The 18292-nt window shown below is 45.7% G+C and overlaps 1 protein-coding gene across 2 annotated transcripts; it reads left to right on the forward strand.

Moving 5' to 3' along the window:
- Nucleotides 1–1977: 1977 nt before the first annotated feature.
- LZTFL1 (leucine zipper transcription factor like 1) lies at nucleotides 1978–14566 on the forward strand. 2 transcript variants are annotated; one of them, XM_021683062.1, is made up of 10 exons: nucleotides 1978–2111; nucleotides 4221–4341; nucleotides 6441–6635; nucleotides 6990–7050; nucleotides 8199–8270; nucleotides 9682–9747; nucleotides 9834–9911; nucleotides 12031–12207; nucleotides 12940–13043; nucleotides 14111–14566. In XM_021683062.1, the coding sequence occupies exons 2-10, from the start codon at nucleotides 4265–4267 to the stop codon at nucleotides 14127–14129; spliced, it is 849 nt and encodes a 282-aa protein (XP_021538737.1). In that variant the 5' UTR covers nucleotides 1978–2111; nucleotides 4221–4264; the 3' UTR covers nucleotides 14130–14566. The 2 variants fall into 2 exon arrangements, with proteins under 2 accessions (XP_021538737.1, XP_021538736.1); XM_021683061.1 differs by having other exon boundaries at nucleotides 2003–2111; nucleotides 4217–4341.
- The last annotated feature ends 3726 nt before the right edge of the window (nucleotides 14567–18292 follow it).

The following is an 18292-nucleotide window of genomic DNA, read 5'->3' on the forward strand; positions in this document are numbered from 1 at the left end:
CATTGTGACCCATTTTAAGTTGCGCTGTGTAGTGGCCAAAATCAACACAAACCCCGAAAGCATGATCTAAGTTGGCTTATCTATTCCTGAGTCAGGACCAACCCATGCCAAATAGCCTCTCCTGAATTTTAAGTCTCCCAGATTCTCAGGAAGCTCCCCACTCTGTGCTCCTTCCTATTTCAGTGTCTACCATGCCAAGCTCACTTTTTAGCTTATTCATTCCCTCCTCAGTGTGTCTGGCTCATGCTTCTGTCTTCTGAGCCTGCTGAAATGCCCAGTGAGTCGCCCAAGCCCACTCAATGGCTTTCACCCACCCAGCCCCAAGCCCCTGGTACTTGCAATAATCTGTTTTATCCTGTACCTTTGCCTCTTCTAGGACAGTCTCCTTCCTTCCTCCCTCCCTCCCTTCTTGCTTTTCTTGATATAAAATTGACAAAGAAAATTCTAATATGTGTGCAACATGATAATTGGATATGCATATACACTGTAAAAAGATTCCCCTCTTTGAGTTCATTAACACAGCCTTTCCCTCATCACCTCACATATTTACTTTTTTCATTTTTTTTTAAATAAGAACACTTAAACTCTACTCCCAACAAATTTTAATCACCCAATACAGTGTTATCAACTACAGTCACGTTATACATGAGATCCTCGGAACTTACTCATTTTATAAATGAAAGTTTGTACCTTTTTGCCAGCATCTTATTTCCCCCACCTCCAAGCTCCTGGCAATCGCTTTTCTATTCTGTTTCTATGAGTTTGACTTTTTTTTTCCTAATTCCACATTTGAGTAATACCATGCAATATTTGTCTTTCTCTTGTGGCTTATTTCACTTAGCATACATAATACCCTCTAAGTCCATCCATGTGGTACCAAGTAGCAAAATCTTATCATTTTTATGGTTGCATAATATTCCATATTGTGTGTGTGTGTGCATACACCACATCTTCTTTATCCATTCATCTACTGATGGGACACTTGGATTGCTTCTATATTTTGACTGTTGTAAACAATGCTGCAGTAAACATAGGAATGCATATGTCTTTCTCAATTAGTGTTTTCGTTTTCTTTGGGTAAATACCCAGCAGTGGAATTACTGGCTCATATAGTTCTGTTTTTAACTTTTAAGTAAACTTCATACTGTTTTTCACTGTGGCTGTACCACTTTATGTTCTCATCAACAGTGCAGGAGGGTTCTCTTTCTCCACATCTTCCCCAACACTTGTTATTTCTGAGTCTAGCCCTTCTGACAGGTGTAAGGTGTTACCTCATTGTGGTTTGATTTGCATTTCCCTGATGATTTAGGGCAGTGTTTCTTTAAAAGTGGTCCCCGATCGCTCCTGGTGTGTGATAAAAACTGCAGATTCCAAGCACCCAAGCTAGACTTCCTGATTCAGAATTTCTGGAGGGGTGAGGCCCCAGGAAGCATTTGTTCAGCAAGCTTGCCCGGTGATTCCAGGCATAATAGTTTGAAATTCACTGCTCTTTCACCAACTCTTTTTGCGTTTAATTTTTAAGGATAAAGCAGGACTAAAAGAGGGGGAAAAAATGAGCGGGGCGGGGAGAGAGCCATTCATAGCTCTATCCTGGCGCCTGGCAGCGCTGGAGAGAAGAGCAATCAGTCCGGGCCGCCCACGCCCAGGCGCCCTGAGACCACTGAAAAGTCGGTCTCCCAAGCCACAGCCGGCGTCGTCACCCAGCCCGGGAAGGGAGGGACAGCCCTTCGGGGCAACCCTGACTCCAATGCTCCGGAGCGCCTCTGAACGTGAGGGTCCAGGCGGCCTCTCCCCTCCCGTTACCATTGGCAACACTGGCCTGCTCACAAAGTCGGCGTGGCGTGGATAGGCGGGACTTCCGGCTCTGGAAGCAGTGCGCATGCGGCGGTCAGCCGGTCACACTGCACTTCCTGTCGCGTGATCTTGAGGACCAATAAAAGTGCATCACTTAGGGTCACGTGCCTCCGTTCCCATTAGCAACCGGAGGCTTCTAAACAAGTTGCCCTCCCTCCGCATCTTCTGCGGCCCAACCACCCTCGGGGACCCCAGCTTGGCGGGGCTCGGCCTGGCCTCTCCCGCTCCTCTGGGCTGCGACTCCCGCCGCCGCCATGGTGAGTAGCCGGCCGGGAGCCAGAGCGCGCGGAAGAGATGCCGAGATGGGGCCGAGGGAGGGCGTGGCTGCAGCCGGGCTAAGCCCGCTCCTGGGCCTCCCGGCCGGCCCCCAAAGTTCCGTTAACCTCGGCCGCAGCCCCTCCGGCGTTGTAGCAGCCTCTGTCCCCGGAGTCGTGACATTCCTCGCTCCCGCCTGGGCCGGCCGGCCCAAGTCGCACCTTGAAGGTGGCTGGTGGAGGGAGCTGGAGGGAACGGCCGCCTGCAGAAGGCGCAGGGCAGGATTTTTCATTCTGTTCCCAAAAACCCCCCAGGGTTTTTTTTTTTTTTTTTTTTTACACACACACCCTTTCGCAGCATGAAAAGTTACGTATTATAACGAGTTGTGGAGGGAGAACATGATGGAATCCGGCTTTTGGATGTGAGAGCGACTTTAAGAGTCCACACCATCCACTTTACAGCCCAAGAAACGTGGGTGATCCTTCTTTTATTTTGACCTGTTCAGAAAAGACCAGCTGTCCCGTATGCTAAAACATATCCATTCATCTTTCCAGCGGATTTAGAATGTCCGCTTAAATAGCAGCCCTACTTAGAACAGTGCACAGTGTTCAGAAAAAGGGCTTAAACCAGAGTTTCAGGGGCACCATTGAAATGGGCCACTGAAATACATCAGCGGTGAAATAAATGTAACACTGTGGGTCAGCTGTACTCAAATGTAAAACAAAAAATTTAAAAATAAATAAAAGCTCCCAGGTGATCATAATAATAAAGTAAAGCTGCTGGTGAGCTTTACAAAAGCAATTTGAGTAGGTATGGGTTTAAGGACTAGGGGATAGCATGGGGATAGCAAGGGTAGAAAGGGTGTGGAGAAATGCAAGGGTAGCTAGAGGGATTCTCAGGTTTGAGGGTTTTTTGGGGGGGGGGGGTTAAGCATGAATAAGGTTTATGTATATAGTCTTCCCTATAGTCTGAAGGAAGAAGAAACCTGTAGAATGTTGAGAGGGGAGAATACTTGGTTAATCAAGTTCTCCAGGAATTTGAAAGAGAACCGATTAAGGCCTGATGAAGTGACCTTCAAAAGGAGGAACGCCTTGAAGTTCATTTGTCGGCACACGTTTTGTCGGCACATGTCTGTTGCTTGGGATGCACCGTGCTGGGGATGGGGGTACTCAGGGAACCAGATGGGCAAGGTCCTAGCCTTTAGAGACATACGTCCTAAGGAAATCGAGACTGCAGAGAGAAGGTGTGTGGATGCAGAAAAGCCACCGCGAGTGACTTGGGAGCGGAAGGAGATCATGCCTGATTGTTGGCCCTTGGTGTTGGAGGCATCCCAACCCTGTGTGTCGATAGTGACAAGCCTGAAAAAGAGGCTTGGAAGTTAAACCTTAGTCTCCCATAGGAAGGCTATGATATATGATAGATCATTATTCTTAAAATAAAGATCATTCCTGACTCATTTAGTCTCTGCATTAGATGTTCAATTGTATGATGTCCTTTTCTTTTCAGCATACTATAAAATGAAAAAGAACTTCATTGATCTCTAGCTCATAGTTGTCAAGCTCTCATCTGGTTTAAAATAAAGACCCAATTAATTACTATTTCAAAACCAAATTCATTTTTTAAAGCTGTATGAGCTTAGGTAAGGTTGAGTTGGTGTAGTAGATATCCAAAAAACCAGTGGCCTAAAGAATACAGAAGTGTATTTCTCTCACTTAACAGCCATCTCACTACTCATCTGAGGTCTGTAGGTCAGCGCTGCTCCACAAAATCAGTCAGGGATACAGGCCCCTTTCATCCTGCTGTCCACCCGGCCCCTCCAGAGAAATAGGTGTGACAGAGACATTCCCACATCATAAGGCTCAGGCTTTGGAGATGGCCCATGTCTCTTCTGCTCACATCCATTACTGAGCAGTAGTCATGTGGCCACACCTGGCTGCAGGTAGGGCTGGGAAGTATCATCTAGTTGGGCAGCCTTTTACCCAGGAGGAAGGGAAGAACAGAATTTGGTGGACATCTAGCAATCGCTACACCTGGATATCTTATATATTTTCATTGTTGGTTCCTTCTTCAGATCTTCAAGACTAACGATTGCGTCTCTCTCTTCTAGGCAGAGTTGGGCCTAAATGAGCACCACCAAAATGAAGTTATCAATTACATGCGTTTTGCTCGTTCAAAAAGAGGCCTGAGACTCAAAACTGTAGATTCCTGCTTCCAAGACCTCAAGGAGAGCAGGTATCAGAGGACTCTAAGGAAAGCCAGGGGGAAACATGGATCCTTTCTGGGAGCCATAGTGGGGATGCTGTAGGAGAGGCCATAAAACCGTTGCTGGGATTATCGTGATCAGTTATTCACTGAGAGTAGCTACAGCACGCCTTGTGGATATGTGAAATTCAAGAAATTGAATTGTGGTGGGAGGAATCTATTACCAAACATACACATATGATAATTATGAGATTGCAAAGTTTCAGAAGAGCCATCAGGAAGTAGTGAAACGCATGTAGGTTAAGGATTGGCTTGCTGTATTAAAGATCCCAGAACTTCAATTACCTGAGTTATTAATTAAAGAATTAGAGCCATAAGGCATGAGAATTAGCAAGAAAACCCCTACATAGTTCATAGTGAAGAATTAGAAGGGGGAAAAACAGCAGAAAACCATGAAAAACCATAACGAGCAGAAATTGTTAGTAGATGATAACTGGTTTCGTTGAACCAGTCCTGGAATAAAGTCCGTAGAAAATGCATACCTGATCTAGAGAAAAATAGGGGAACCAAAGAAAGAAAAGGACTAAGCAATAAAGAGACATCAGATTACTTGGGGGTCAGCCTCTGGCACAGTTAAATGTCAGGTGAGGTGGAAATGCACAAGGCCTCCACGTGAGCACCGAGTGCCATAAAGCCATGCACGGCACTCGGGAGCAGACATCGTCAGCTGTAGAGGGGAGGGGAGGGGCCGTTTTACTGTCAAACTGCCCTTGAGGGGCGCCTGAGTGGCTCAGTGGGTTAAGCAGCTGCTTTCCGCTCGGGTCATGATCCCAGGGTCCTGAGATCGAGCCCCGCATCCGGCTCCCTGCTCGGCGGAGAGCCTGCTTCTCCTTCTCCCTCTGTCTGCCGCTCTGCCTACTTGTGCTCTCTCTCTATCTCTGTTAAATAAATAAATAAATAAAAATCTTTGGGAAAAAAAAAAAAAAAACTGCCCTTGAAAGTAGGAGCCCTGCACAGATGCTTTCTCAGGATTCAGCTATTGGGCATGTTGCTGAGATTGCTGGAAATGATTGTGGGGCTGAGTCACTCCCCTGCGGGACCAGGGGCACACCACCTCCACCCTCTGAACCTGCATTCCCATCTGAAAGTGAGGGGATTGAAGAAGATGGCTCTGAAGTTCCCTCCCGACCCAAACATTTTCTGTGGGAGAGTGGGTTTAATGCTACTGATGATGATGATGAGTGATCAGTGCTCAGAGGAGCTTTATTTTTTTTAATTCAATTAACATATTGTATTACTAGTTTCAGAGGTAGAGGTCAGTGATTCATCAGTTGCATTTGCCACCCAATGCTCATTACATCTTGAGCCTTCCTTGATGCCCATCACCCAGTTACCCCTTACCCCCGCCCCCAGCAACCTTGTTTGTTTCCTACGGTTAAGAGTCTCTTATGGTTTGTCTCCGTCTCTGATTCCATCTTGTTTTATTTTTTCCTCTCTTTCCCTATGATCCTCTGTTTTGTTTCTTAAATTCCACACATGAGTGAAATCATATGGTAATTATCTTTGTCAGAGGAGCTTTAACTAAGATAAGTCAGTTTCTTTTTCATTGGGGCCTCAGTGCTAAGAGAAGCAACATATAATGACCATTGATTTTCTTATAGTCATTTACTCTCATGTGAATAGTTCATACAATTATTGAAATGCTAAACAAATAATAGAAAGAAAGGAGAAATAACACCTTCCAGGTGACTTTTGAAACTACTAAATGTGATAAGACTAATTTTGGTGGAGATTAAAGTAAAAAAAAATTTTTTAACTGAAAAACTAAAGAAAAAAAGTAAATGTTTGGGGGACTGTTTGTGAGCACATACCTTGTGTTAGAGGATGTGCACACCCACTGTGTGATCATTTTAGTAGACCTCAAAAATTACCTGAGCTTAGAAAAAAATGAACTGAACTTAAATTATTTTTAGTATGTTTTATTAAGAAAGAAGATAGTTCCCAGAGAGATTTTCACTATAACCCTTGAACGCTTTAGATGACGTGAATGTGGGTTTCTGAGTTTTGTTGTATTTCTTAAATGGTTTGGGTTGTTTCTCCTGAAGGCTGGGCCTGTGGTTGTTTTTCAGGTTGGTGGAGGACACCTTCACCGTAGACGAGGTCTCTGAGGTCCTGAGCGGGCTGCAGGCTGTGGTCTACAGCGAAGTGGAGTCTGAGCTCATCAACACGGCCCACACCAACGTGCTGCTTCTGCGGCAGCTTTTCTCACAGGCCGAGAAGTGGTACCTCAAGCTACAGACCGATATCTCTGAACTTGAAAACAGGTACTCAACGTTCGTACCTGCAGTTAGGACAAGAGAGGCCCAGGCATGATCTCAAAAGTTAGCGAATGCCTTTGCCACTTCTTTTCTTAAGACTGGGGGGTGAGAAAGTGGGGAGAGCTGCAGCAACGCGTCTGGTCACCGAGTGATCTCTTAGGTGCAGGATACTGGAATATTCCAGTTTGGTCCATGTGGTTTGGGTTCCGGGCCATTAGTAACTAAGTCTCATTTTGGATATGGTGACTTGCACTGTCCTCCCTGCCATGTTGTAGTAGATCGGTACCTGTGATTGTATTCTGTGGATGTGGTCCAGATCTAAACGAACATTTTTTTTTCGTATTTGTTTTTATCTTCAAGAGAATTATTAGAACAAGTTGCAGAATTTGAAAAAGCAGAATTTACATCTTCAAATAAAAAGGTAATTTTTAGTCATTCTAAGTCCGTATCTTAATAGCCGGTGTTTAAAATCCTCAAGTTGCCCAGAGCATTCAGAGGTTAAAGTGAAAACCATCAAGGGAGAGCATTCGATTCAAGAGCAGACTTCAAAGATTGCCTCATATTTTCAGGCAAAAAAAGAAACTCTTTAAAAGGAACCATGAAAAACTGCTTCTGTCTCCTCTCGCTCACTCGTACGTGCTCTCTCTCTCTCTCTCTCTCTCTCACACACACACACACACACACACACACACACACACACAGAATCCCCGCAATTCATCCCATTCCCTGCCATATAAACTCTTCACCCAGATAATGCTCAGCACGGCTGTCCATCCTGGCCCTGTCTCTCCCACTGCATGACCTTGAGCGGGTTGCCTGAGAAAGCCGAGCCTTGTTTGCCTCATCTGTCAAATGGAGACAGTCCTCGCAGTGACTAGTGACCTGCTTCTCTTTTCAATCATTCTCTTTATTTGCAGTGACCACGTAATACGGCATCGTGCAGATGCACCGCAAATGCTCCCTGGTGTCCGGGCGAGAAAAACGGTGCTGAAAAGAGTTCATGAGCATACACATACAAAACAATTTCCCAGTTACTCCTTTGGAATGTATTTCTGGCTAAGACATGTCCGGGTCAGAGGGCATGCATTCCCCCATTTTTAACACGTATTGCTAAACTGCCAGAGTATCTGCGCCCAGTCACTCCTCGCCCGCGGTGTAGCCGCACTAGGACCATTTTCCCCGACTCGGGTTCATGCGGAAGTCTCTTTCAGCCCCCACTTGTGAAAAGTCCTGTCCCTAGAGGCCAGCATCTGTATCTGCTCTGGCTTCAGGCACCTTCCCTCCTGCCTTTCCTCCCTCCTTTCCCTTCCATCTGAATTTATTTAAAAGGATATGGGGAGGATGGGTTCGCTTGCATCTCTGATCTGTTTGGGGCACCACGGGCCAGGCACTGTCCTCGTCACTGGGGCGTAGCAGAGAACCAAACCTACAAAAACCCCCACCCCGTGGAGCTGGCATCCCCGTGGGTATGATTTTACAGTGTTTTCCACTTAGAAAGTGCAGGTGTTGGGTGATTACATGTGGTTTCTTCTGCGGTGATTTTGGTTTGGTTTCTTTCTTTTGTATCAGCCCATCATAGATACCATGAAGCCAAAGCTTGCTCCACTTAACGAAGGTGGAACCACGGAACTCCTGAGCAAGGTAATGTCCTCGTGGCGAGACAGGCAGACCCTCTGACTCAGCCCTCTCTTGGCCTGCACAGCTGGAGGGCGGAAAACCTGAGGTAGGAGGCAGCAGATTCAGGCTTTGGTCCACTGAGGGTAATTAGTCCATTGTAGTTGGTCTACTTCATGGTTCCCGGGGGCCAGAAGAGGGCACTCACCTTCCAGAAAGTCTGAAGCAACTCTTAACTGCATCTTTTCATGGTGACGTGAAGGGTATGGCGTTTCGGACAGTGTTTATTGATGGACATTTGAAGTTCATGATCTACAGTAGCAATGATGGGGTTTTTTATTAGGAGGTTTATAAAAATTAACTACCAATATACAAATATTTTTCACGACTTCTGTATTCTCAACATTGTGCTAGATGTTATTAGATAAAGCGCAATGTAATACTTAGTCTTTTGTCCTCAAAAACCTTATAGTCTCATTGAGAGGGGAGAATTAATCTTCTGGAAACGGGAGAATGCTAATCTGTGTGTGCCCAGGTGGCCGAGAAAACATAGTTCCGCCTGGGTGCGAGCGGTTGAGGACAGACTTTGGGGGAAGGTGGTCCCTGAGCTGGGCTGAAGGCTAAAGACAGATGAAGTTGTCAGAGGGAAGAAAGGGGGCATGGCAGACAGGGCAATGGCATGGGCAGCAGTGAGAGGCAGAAGGAAGGCTGGCGTGAGTTGGCCCAGAGTGCTGTGCTCTCTGCGCTGATGCGTGTGTCGGAGCGCAGGGAGGAAGAGGACTGGGCTCACAGCCGACTCTCATGATGGAGCTGCTTGGAGCGAAGGCCCGTGTCCTCAGCTCAGACAGAAGCATCTAGAGGCTTGGTCGTACAGCATGGCACTGATAGAGACCATGTTTTAGGATAAGTACAGGTGGTGTGCTGTGTCAGCCGGGAAAAGACCCAAGAGTGGCAGGATCAGCTAGGTGAGAGGTGGCACAGGAGGGCTGAGGACAGAGGCCTGAAGGGAGCCTGAGAGACTGGGAAAGAGGCTTAGAGCCACAGGTAACTCACAGGTGTGGAGGCCAGTGGGCTGGGCAGGACAAGGATAGCACCAGCAACCAGGGCACACAGGTATTCAAGCTGTTCTATGATTTAAATTTAATTTTGCAATTAAATTTTTTTTTAAAGATTTTATTTATTTATTTATTTATTTGAGAGCGAGAGAGAGAAACAGCACGAGAGGGGAGAGGGTCAGAGGGAGAAGCAGGCTCCCTGCCGAGGCGGGAGCCCGATGTGGGACTCGATCCCGGGACTCCAGGATCATGACCTGAGCCGAAGGCAGTCGCTTAACCAACTGAGCCACCCAGGCGCCCTGCAATTAAATTTTTAAGAGCAACACTTTTAAGTATTAAAAATACCGTAGCTAAAATAATAAACCTTGAATTTACTCACAAAGGAAATTTCCAGACTTCAAGAAGAGAACGAGAAATTGAACTCAAGGCTGAAGACCATTGAAATGCAGGTAACTGAGAAATACTTTGACAAAATTATTGAAAGAGTTGCCTACAGACTGAATACTGAATGTGTTTTGTTTAAATCTGCTTATAGGCAACCCATGCATTAGATGAGAAGTCAAAGCTAGAAAGAGCACTGCAGGATTTACAGCTCGACCAAGGAAATCAAAAGGTGAGAGAAGTTTTGAATATAGTCGATAATACTGTAATAATTTTGTGACCATGGGTAACTGCAGTATCACGGGGATCCCTTTGTATGGCACAGAAATACCGAGTCTCTGTGATGGACACCTGAAAATGATAGGGCATTGCATGTTAATTATACTTCAATTTTTAAAAAAAGGCAGAATAAGTTTCAGCTGTCTTTTTCACCTTTTTCAAATAGAATAAAGGTATAAACTTATTATGAAGTGTTGGGGCGCCTGGGTGGTTCAGTTGGTTGGGCGTCTGACTCTTGATCTCGCTCAGGTCTTGATCTCAGGGTCTTGAGTTCGAACCCTGCATTGGGCTCCATGTTGGGCTCCACAAGGGCATGGAGCTACTTTAAGAAGTCGTCTTAGTTACTGTTCATTTTGACCCACCCCTGCCACTCCCTGAGAGGGACGCCACTGTTGTCCTGCCTCGGGACACCCCTGTCCAGGAAAGGCCGGGGTGGGGGACGTCGCTGGGGCAGGTACACAGCTCACAGGCTTCCCACGTCCCCAGAGCCCACTAGCACACAGATATTCTGACTCAGTTTATTTTTTTTTAAGTTCTTCTCCCTTTTACCTTGACATTCCCATTACAATGGGGGGAAAGGAAGTGAAGAAAGGAGGAATTTTTAGTTCATTGGATGTGTATTCGGTTTTATTATACAGAACTTATTATTAGTTAAGTCGGCCTTCGGTAAGTATGACAAGATAGAATGAATTTACGGAGTCTGCATCCTCACATCCACCTGCGTCTGGCGGTACTCGGTACGATGCGCTGAAATGCCTGGCTCTCCAGGCCTGTCTGAGCAGGCCACCGAGTACTGCTCCTGCTGCGGAACGTTCTCACGTGCTCAGTTCTGTGTCCTGGGGCCTTCCCGTCGGCACCAGATGCTGGAACAGACTTCCTGTCAGCCAGACCATGTGAGCGGATTTGCAGGGCGGCCCTGGCTTTTCTCATGTCTGCTAAACAGTCCCCAGACTTACTTCGTTAGGCTTCTGTTGTTACACTTTTTTTTTTAAGATTTTATTTGTTTATTTGACAGAGAGAGACACAGCAAGAGAGGGAACACAAGCAGGGGGAGTGGGAGAGGGAGAAGCAGGCTTCCCGCGGAGCAGGGAGCCTGACGTGGGGCTCGATCCCAGGACCCTGGGATCATGACCTGAGCCGAAGGCAGACGCTTAACGACTGAGCCACCCAGGCGCCCCTGATGAATTTGTTTCAAAAGCCATTTTGGACTTTGTTCCAATTTTACTTTTCAGATTTTGGCAAAAGCAAAAGGTGTACGTGCTTTCACTAGCTGCAATGAAGTAAAATCTTTTCAAAAGACTAGATTTCAAAAATGAGTGAGGAATTTTGTTGGTAGTACTGCTTTATCTTTATATTTAGCAAATATATAGACCATTTTCCTGTTGAGTAATACAGCTTTTTTCTATTACAAATGTATCCAGTGAAAAACAAGATCCAGCTGCTTTTATCATGCCGACACAGTGTGCGAACGTGCATATCGCATTTATACAAAAAAAAAAAACCTTAAAGTCTTATAAATTTAGCAAGCCATATAATCAGTAAGCATTGATTAGGCTCTCATACCTTAATGTAAATAATGATTAAGACATATGTCTATTAAATTTTTGATATAAACTCTGTTAGGTTTACTATTTTTCCATCTGTATCATTCAAAAGTCTTCACCAGGGTTGTGTTTTTTTTTAACCTGACTTTTCAAGAACGGAACTTGTTTGCCATCCCTACCCAGGGACACACAACCTTGTCAGATTTAGGATCTCACCTCTCTCCTGTTCCTCTTTGGAATTCCAGCAATTCATAAATGATATTTTACATATCTGGAGATGAGTGACTACTGAGCGTTGCCATGTGCAGGACACAGGGCACGGGGGCTGAGGGTGAGCTGGGCGCGCCAGCGACCCTCTAGGAGCGGGAGCTTACCCGGGCTGGCGGGGGCGGGGGGGGGGGGTGCGGTGGGGGCAACATGCACACGCACAACATTTGCTTTCATGTCATGATGCTGAATCACTGTTGTAAAACAGTCACCGGTTAGGGTGTCAACATGAAATTATGTCAGTGCATGTATCTTTCATAGGATTTTATAAAAGCCCAAGACTTGAATGACTTGGAAAACACAGTTGCTGCTTTGAAAAGTGAGTTTCAGAAGACACTTAATGACAAGACAGAAAACCAGAAGTCCCTGGAAGAGAATCTGGCGACAGCCAAGCATGACCTACTGAGGGTTCAGGAGCAGCTAAACATGGCTGAAAAGGTCAGATTTGTCTGTGTGAGGAACAAGGGTCACTGAGGAACACATTGGGGGCCAGCCGCAGATTTTCCTTTTTCTCAGTGTATTGGCCAATACATGTTAGAAATTTATCATTTCTGGGCATTGAGATCCTTCTGTCTTTGGCGCTAAGATATCTATGGTAATAAAAAGTCGCCACTCCTTCCCATGGAATGGTCAAAGACTCCTCCACGGATAGCTTACGTGAGCTGCCCTGCCCCCCCCCCATGTTGCCCATCCCTCCCACAGCCCCACAGGGATGGGTGACTTCTCTTTAAAGGATTCTATCCCTTGTTCCTAATTTCTATGAAATACGTAGAGAACCATGTTCTTCAGTTTAGGGATTAGACTCTTAAGCATACGGGAGCTAAAATGTAACTGAACAAAAAAATCCTCTTCCTAGAATACTGGTACCACTTTGGGATTTGGGGGAAAGTCATGCTTATTTCACCTGAGAATTAGTTTACTATTTCACACAGACTTCTCATTGTACTTAGTTACATGCTGACAATATTACTGTTTTCTGGACTTCTCCTTTGAAGGAATGTATTTTTAAAATTTGCATAGCCTTAATTTTATATAAGTAAATTTTAAAAAGAAATTAGAAAATAATATAAATGGAGTATTAGTAAAATTAGAGCAGAAATATACATGTTTATGAGATGTGTTACTTCTTCACTGTTTCGTAGTAACGGACTGATATTTTTCACTGTGCAGGAATTAGAGAAGAAATTCCAACAAACAGCAGCTTATCGAAACATGAAAGAGATTCTCACCAGGAAGAATGACCAAATCAAAGACCTGAGGAGAAGACTGGCCAAGTAAGCCTGGCTGATCCTGTGCGGCTCTTGGATTTGTCTCACCGCCGATTGATGTGTGTCCTTCACTAAATCTCAGTTTGTGTCCAGAGAGGTCAGGCCAGGGGGTGCTTGCTGTCATTTAGTCCAGAAGGCTGCATCTGAGGAGAGCAGAGGGGCTTTGGCTGGGTCTTGTCCATACTGTCTGTAAGGGCTTCAGTGTAGGTTCAGCCAGGACTTTAGAGAGAGAGAGAGAGAGAGAGACACACACACAGCTACACTAGACTACCCTTGGCAATGGATTCCTTTAAGCAGGATAGCAGAAAGGAAACCCAGCAAGCTAACAGGGCACCCTTGGGCCTTTCTCCTCAGGAGTGTCGGCAGGAGCCTAAGACCTGGTCATCCTGTGCCCTCCCTCAGTGACAATTTAGGTGGTAGAGAATGCGGTCCCTGCAGATGGGCACCATCGGAGGACCGGGTCTCTAACTGCGTGCTGCCCCGGGAGCAGGAGGGACGGTGCCGTTACCCGAACTCAGTGTACAGCGTGGGGAGTCTGCGGTGGGCCCACCAGTAGTCACGGCTCAGCCCCCAGTCCTCCCGGCCCACGTGTGCTCTGCTCCTCGGCTCATTTCTGTCCTCCGCGGTTTGGTCTGGAAACCCAGCTGCCGTTTTACCTTTATCAGGGCTCCAGGGGAACAGAGCGAGGAAGTAAATCCCAGATCCAATTCGTCTGTAGAGAGGGGGCTTTGTTAACCTTGTCCTCACGTGGTCCTATCAGCACTTTGTGTCCATCCGACAACTCGGATAATTATACAGAGTTTCTGCTGTCCTAAGCTGTCATGGGTCTAAATGCCAGATCCAGAGAGTTGGAGTCCGAAGGTGTCCTCACGCTTCGCTGGTCCTTTGTCCCCCTGTTGGGGGAGCCCCCTCATAGTGCCGTGACTGTCTTTGACTTCCACCCCAGTAGTGATTCTGCGTTACTGGGGTAGTCACTGGAGAGCTTGCAGGTAAACTCACTGGGTAACAATGACAGCAACAAAAAGTATCATGATGTTATTTGTGGTCTTAACGGAATTTTTATCTCTTTCCAGGTACGAACCTGAAGATTAAATCCCAAAGATTTCTTCTGGAAGCTGCCACCACGTGGAAGTACAAGCTGTTTCGCACCTCAGGCATGTATTTTGAAGCAGTCTGTTACATTCCCTCTCTTTATTTCTCTAATATATAGACTTTGCTTCTAATATTTAGAACGAGACTTCCTGTTTCAGTTACCTAATTGAGAAGAGGGGAACCTACTGACCGACTCTGGCCAGTCGTCCCAGACTCCTCTGAGCGCGCCTGAGTCTTAGTTCCGATGCAGTGAGAATTCTCTATTAGTAAAGAAGAGACGTTTAGAGTGGGAAGAAGAGTCTTAGCGTTTTGCATTAGTATAAAGAGTATACTGTTTCAGTAAATGTTAAAGCTAGCATCGTCTGTTCTTGTGCATTCCCCGGGGTAAAAATAAAAACAGAGTTATTAAAGATAGTTATTACAAATAAACCTATTTTTCAAAATCAAATTCATTTTCTCTATTTCATTATAAAATATGAATGCATTGAAAATGTGCCTACCAACTTTTATAGGTAGCATTTTTATCAGTTATAAGGAAAATTAATAGAACCACGAGGATTCGATTAACTTCCGTCTCTCTAGCTAAATGCTGTAATTATCAGAGGACGTGCAGACATTTTTTGCAACCCGACTTACCATGAATCTGGATTACTGATGGAGAAGTCAGATCCATCCTGTACTTCTACAGTTGAGAAAGTATCCGGACCCAGAATAAATATAATCTTTATACTTCAGTTTTCCAGAATATTCTCTTAAATTATACTTTTAAAATGACTTATATTCAACATAAAATCAGTTACCAGACCTAAGATTCAACTTTGATCATAGTTTATTTGTATGCATCTACAGTAACTGCATTTTCAAGGGGTTCTGATTATATTTCCATTGGTTCTGCTTTTTTCTTGAGTGATTTTGGATAAATCATTAGAAATGAGGCCTCAGTCTCCGCAGTCATGTAATGCAACGATTTGCCATAAAGATAAATAAAATAAGGTCCACAAAGCAGCAATGCGTCAGAAAGAAAGGACTGACTTCTCTCACGTTATTTAGAAAGTAATTGTTCGCATTTCCAGAAGCTGAGTGTCACACGCTAAGTGAGTGCTGTCTGCTGAGAGAGGCCATCCCACTTGGACAAATGAAGATTTTATTCACTAAGAAGAGTTTACTGATCAGATGATAAGGCTCGTTATTATTTTTATTCAAGCTTTTAATATTAGCCTTGAATTTGCTGTTTTTCTTGGAGGCTTTATGTTAAAATATCGAAGGAAGAAATGATAAATGTCCCCTGAAGAGGACACAGAAGGCAGTCTTAAAAAGATGAATGGATTAGAGAAGGGAGGGAAAAATCCAACAGGCCAGCATTTATTGCATATTCTCTCCCCACCTTCCCCTCACCGTTCAGGTCACTCATCAATCTCTCTTCCTTCTAGAGCTTTTACCCACATAGTTCTTTAGCCCCAAATTGATAGTCTCTCCAAAAATCTATCCCATTACTTAAGGACCAGGACATTCTATATAATTCAGAAACAGAACATGCTAGTAGATCCGTCAGAGACCATTTAATCATTCCTTCCCTGCATCTTTCCGAATGTGATGCCCAAGGGGGAGGAAGAGGTGTTGAGAAACCTATATTGCTAAGTAAAATTTCAACTTGTTTTTTGGTAGCAACTTTGAAATATTCTGTATAGTGTGTTCCAGTCCGATAATAAATTCAAAAGTATTTCTGAAACCTTAAAACCTAACTATGCCCCACGTGAAGATACATACGACATTCTTTGACATAAATCAAGGTGATGATTCTGTCACATCTAAATCCCTTGTACTCTGCTTTTGCCCAGTGTCGGGCTCCCTGCTCAGTGGGGGGGGTGTGTGTGTGTGTGTGTGTTTAACTCATGCCTTTAGCAAAATGAAGTTCTAAATGTTTATTTTTTGCATATTTACCTAGTTTTAAGATTTATCTCACTTGACTGAGAAAGCAAGCTTTTCTGGTCTATATATTTTGGGTTCCTAAGAGCATTGGCTCAAGCCTTGCTTAACCTTCCCATGTGCTAAGCCGTCTAGACGGTATATCTACCGTCTTCCCGTGTGCTAAGCCATCTGCACGGTATGTTCCTGGCTGTCATGATGCAGCTTTGGTTTAACTTAAAAATTCAAGGCTCCTGCTAAGTTATGACTCAGACCTTTGGTTGACAAAAGTAAGTATAAAGGGTTTTTATTATTAATTTCTTCTGTTCAACATTTAAGCATTCATTTTTTCCTCACTATGTGGTATGTTCTGAGTCTCTGTTAACTGTCTAATGATCATCCACTTGCGTCTTATAAGACTATTAGGAAAATATTGCTCTACATTGAATTGAATGTGTAATTCTGTTTCATAAGACCTCTGCTATTTGTTAATTCCATTCCGATGAATGAAACAGTCCATGGAGATGCTTATATTTTTAAATGCTAGGTGCTGTTAGATAGAGTGGATTGCACACATTTGGCATTAATGATTTCCTTGGCTTATGTGTAAATGCTTATTATATTCTAAAGCTTTGCCATTAGAAGTTCGAGACCTGATTCCTCTCGTGTAAGCAAGTCTTTTAAAAATAAAAGACAAGGGGCACCTGGGTGGCTCAGTCGTTAAGCGTCTGTCTTTGGCTCAGGTCATGATCCCAGGACCCCAAGATCATGACCTGAGCCAAAGGCAGACGCTTAACGGACTGAGCCACCCAGAAGCCCCTAGATAATACTATTTAAACAACAATTTTTAATACCACACAGAGAAAAAAGTTGGAGTATTTTACAGATTAAAAAACCACTGATACTAGATAAAGCAAAATTGGAATTTGAAAATCCTTCATAAACTTTTCAAAGTAACAGTAGGACGTGAGGTGGGGACGGTGTACCAGAAATGAGGTGGACGGCCCCTCACTGCCTGGCAGAGGAGGGGCCACGTGCTGCCCACAGACTCACGTTCTGGAATCCTGTCCGTTGGAGAATCGGAAGTCCTGGGGACCCGGGTTGTGCAGCAGCCCTACTGTGCACGCATCGCCTCCTTCCTTGTTCTGCTGGGGGGAGTGCCAAGGGGAGAGCTGTCTGCCCGCCGGCGGGCTCTCCTGTCTGGTGCCCACTCCAGCAGGCCCTCCCTCTGAGCCCTCTGGCCCCATCCTCACTGCGCCTTGGCCTCCAACCTCCCGGGAGGCATTGCAGCAGTGTGGTAGGACTGGCTTTGAGTGCCCCTGCCAAGGCACCAAATCCCAAGTCACAGAGGAGAACCCACGTCTCAGGAAACTCTCCTTAGCCAGCTTCTGTTCTGTCACCCGCGGGGCGCCCACGCACGCTCTTCTAGCTCCTGCCGGCCCACGTGAGCCAGCTTCTTCAGCTCTTCGCGGGGAATAATTCCCTTCCTTTCCAAGCAGGACAGTATCTCTTGCCACAGGCCATGCTGGTAGTCATCCCCGTTGTCTGATTTAGGAGAAACGAGTGCAAGTGGGGGCAGATCGTGGGGAGGACAGAGGTTCTCTGGCCAGTCTTCTCTGTCAAGAGAGGCCTTCATGTGATTTCCAGGTGAGGGGAGGCTGCTCTCTAGCCCGGGCATGAGCCACTTACTAGACCCAAGCATTCAGGGGGGGTCTGGGGTATCAAGGCTCTTGAGGGCTTCTGCCCAGATGGGCCCATCTCACATCTCAGAGTCCCCGCCCTTCCTAATCAGAGCCTGGCTTGAGCCACGGGGACTTACCAGGCCTGAGAACTCAGTCCACTTGGTGATCATGGCCCTCGAGATCCCATCCTGGCCTGATTCTCAGCACATTCTGTCGTCTGCATAGAGGAGATGTGGGTCTCTTCAGTGTGCCTGGGGCATTCGGATTGTCACAGCGTCTCCTGTGGTGACAGCTGGTTGACCAGAGCCTGCTGCTCTCTTCATCACCGCGGTCGTTCCCACGCTGGAGTTCAGTAGCTGGCCCAGCAGCACGCCGGCGTCTGTCACCTCCGCACTCCACATCAGGAGTGGGATCCTGTTGTCGTCTGGCTGGCATCCAAGTCCAGTAGTTGGGCTCCCCTAAAAGCAGGTCCTCAGACAAGGGTTTTGGTTGAAGTAGTTTACTTGGGAGGGGACCACAGGAAGCACAGTGAGGGCATGGGGGTGTAAGGCAGGAAAGGGAAGCAAGCCGAGAAAG

Source organism: Neomonachus schauinslandi, chromosome 1, assembly GCF_002201575.2.
Source record: "Neomonachus schauinslandi chromosome 1, ASM220157v2, whole genome shotgun sequence".
In the NCBI taxonomy this organism is placed as follows: Eukaryota; Metazoa; Chordata; class Mammalia; order Carnivora; family Phocidae; genus Neomonachus; species Neomonachus schauinslandi.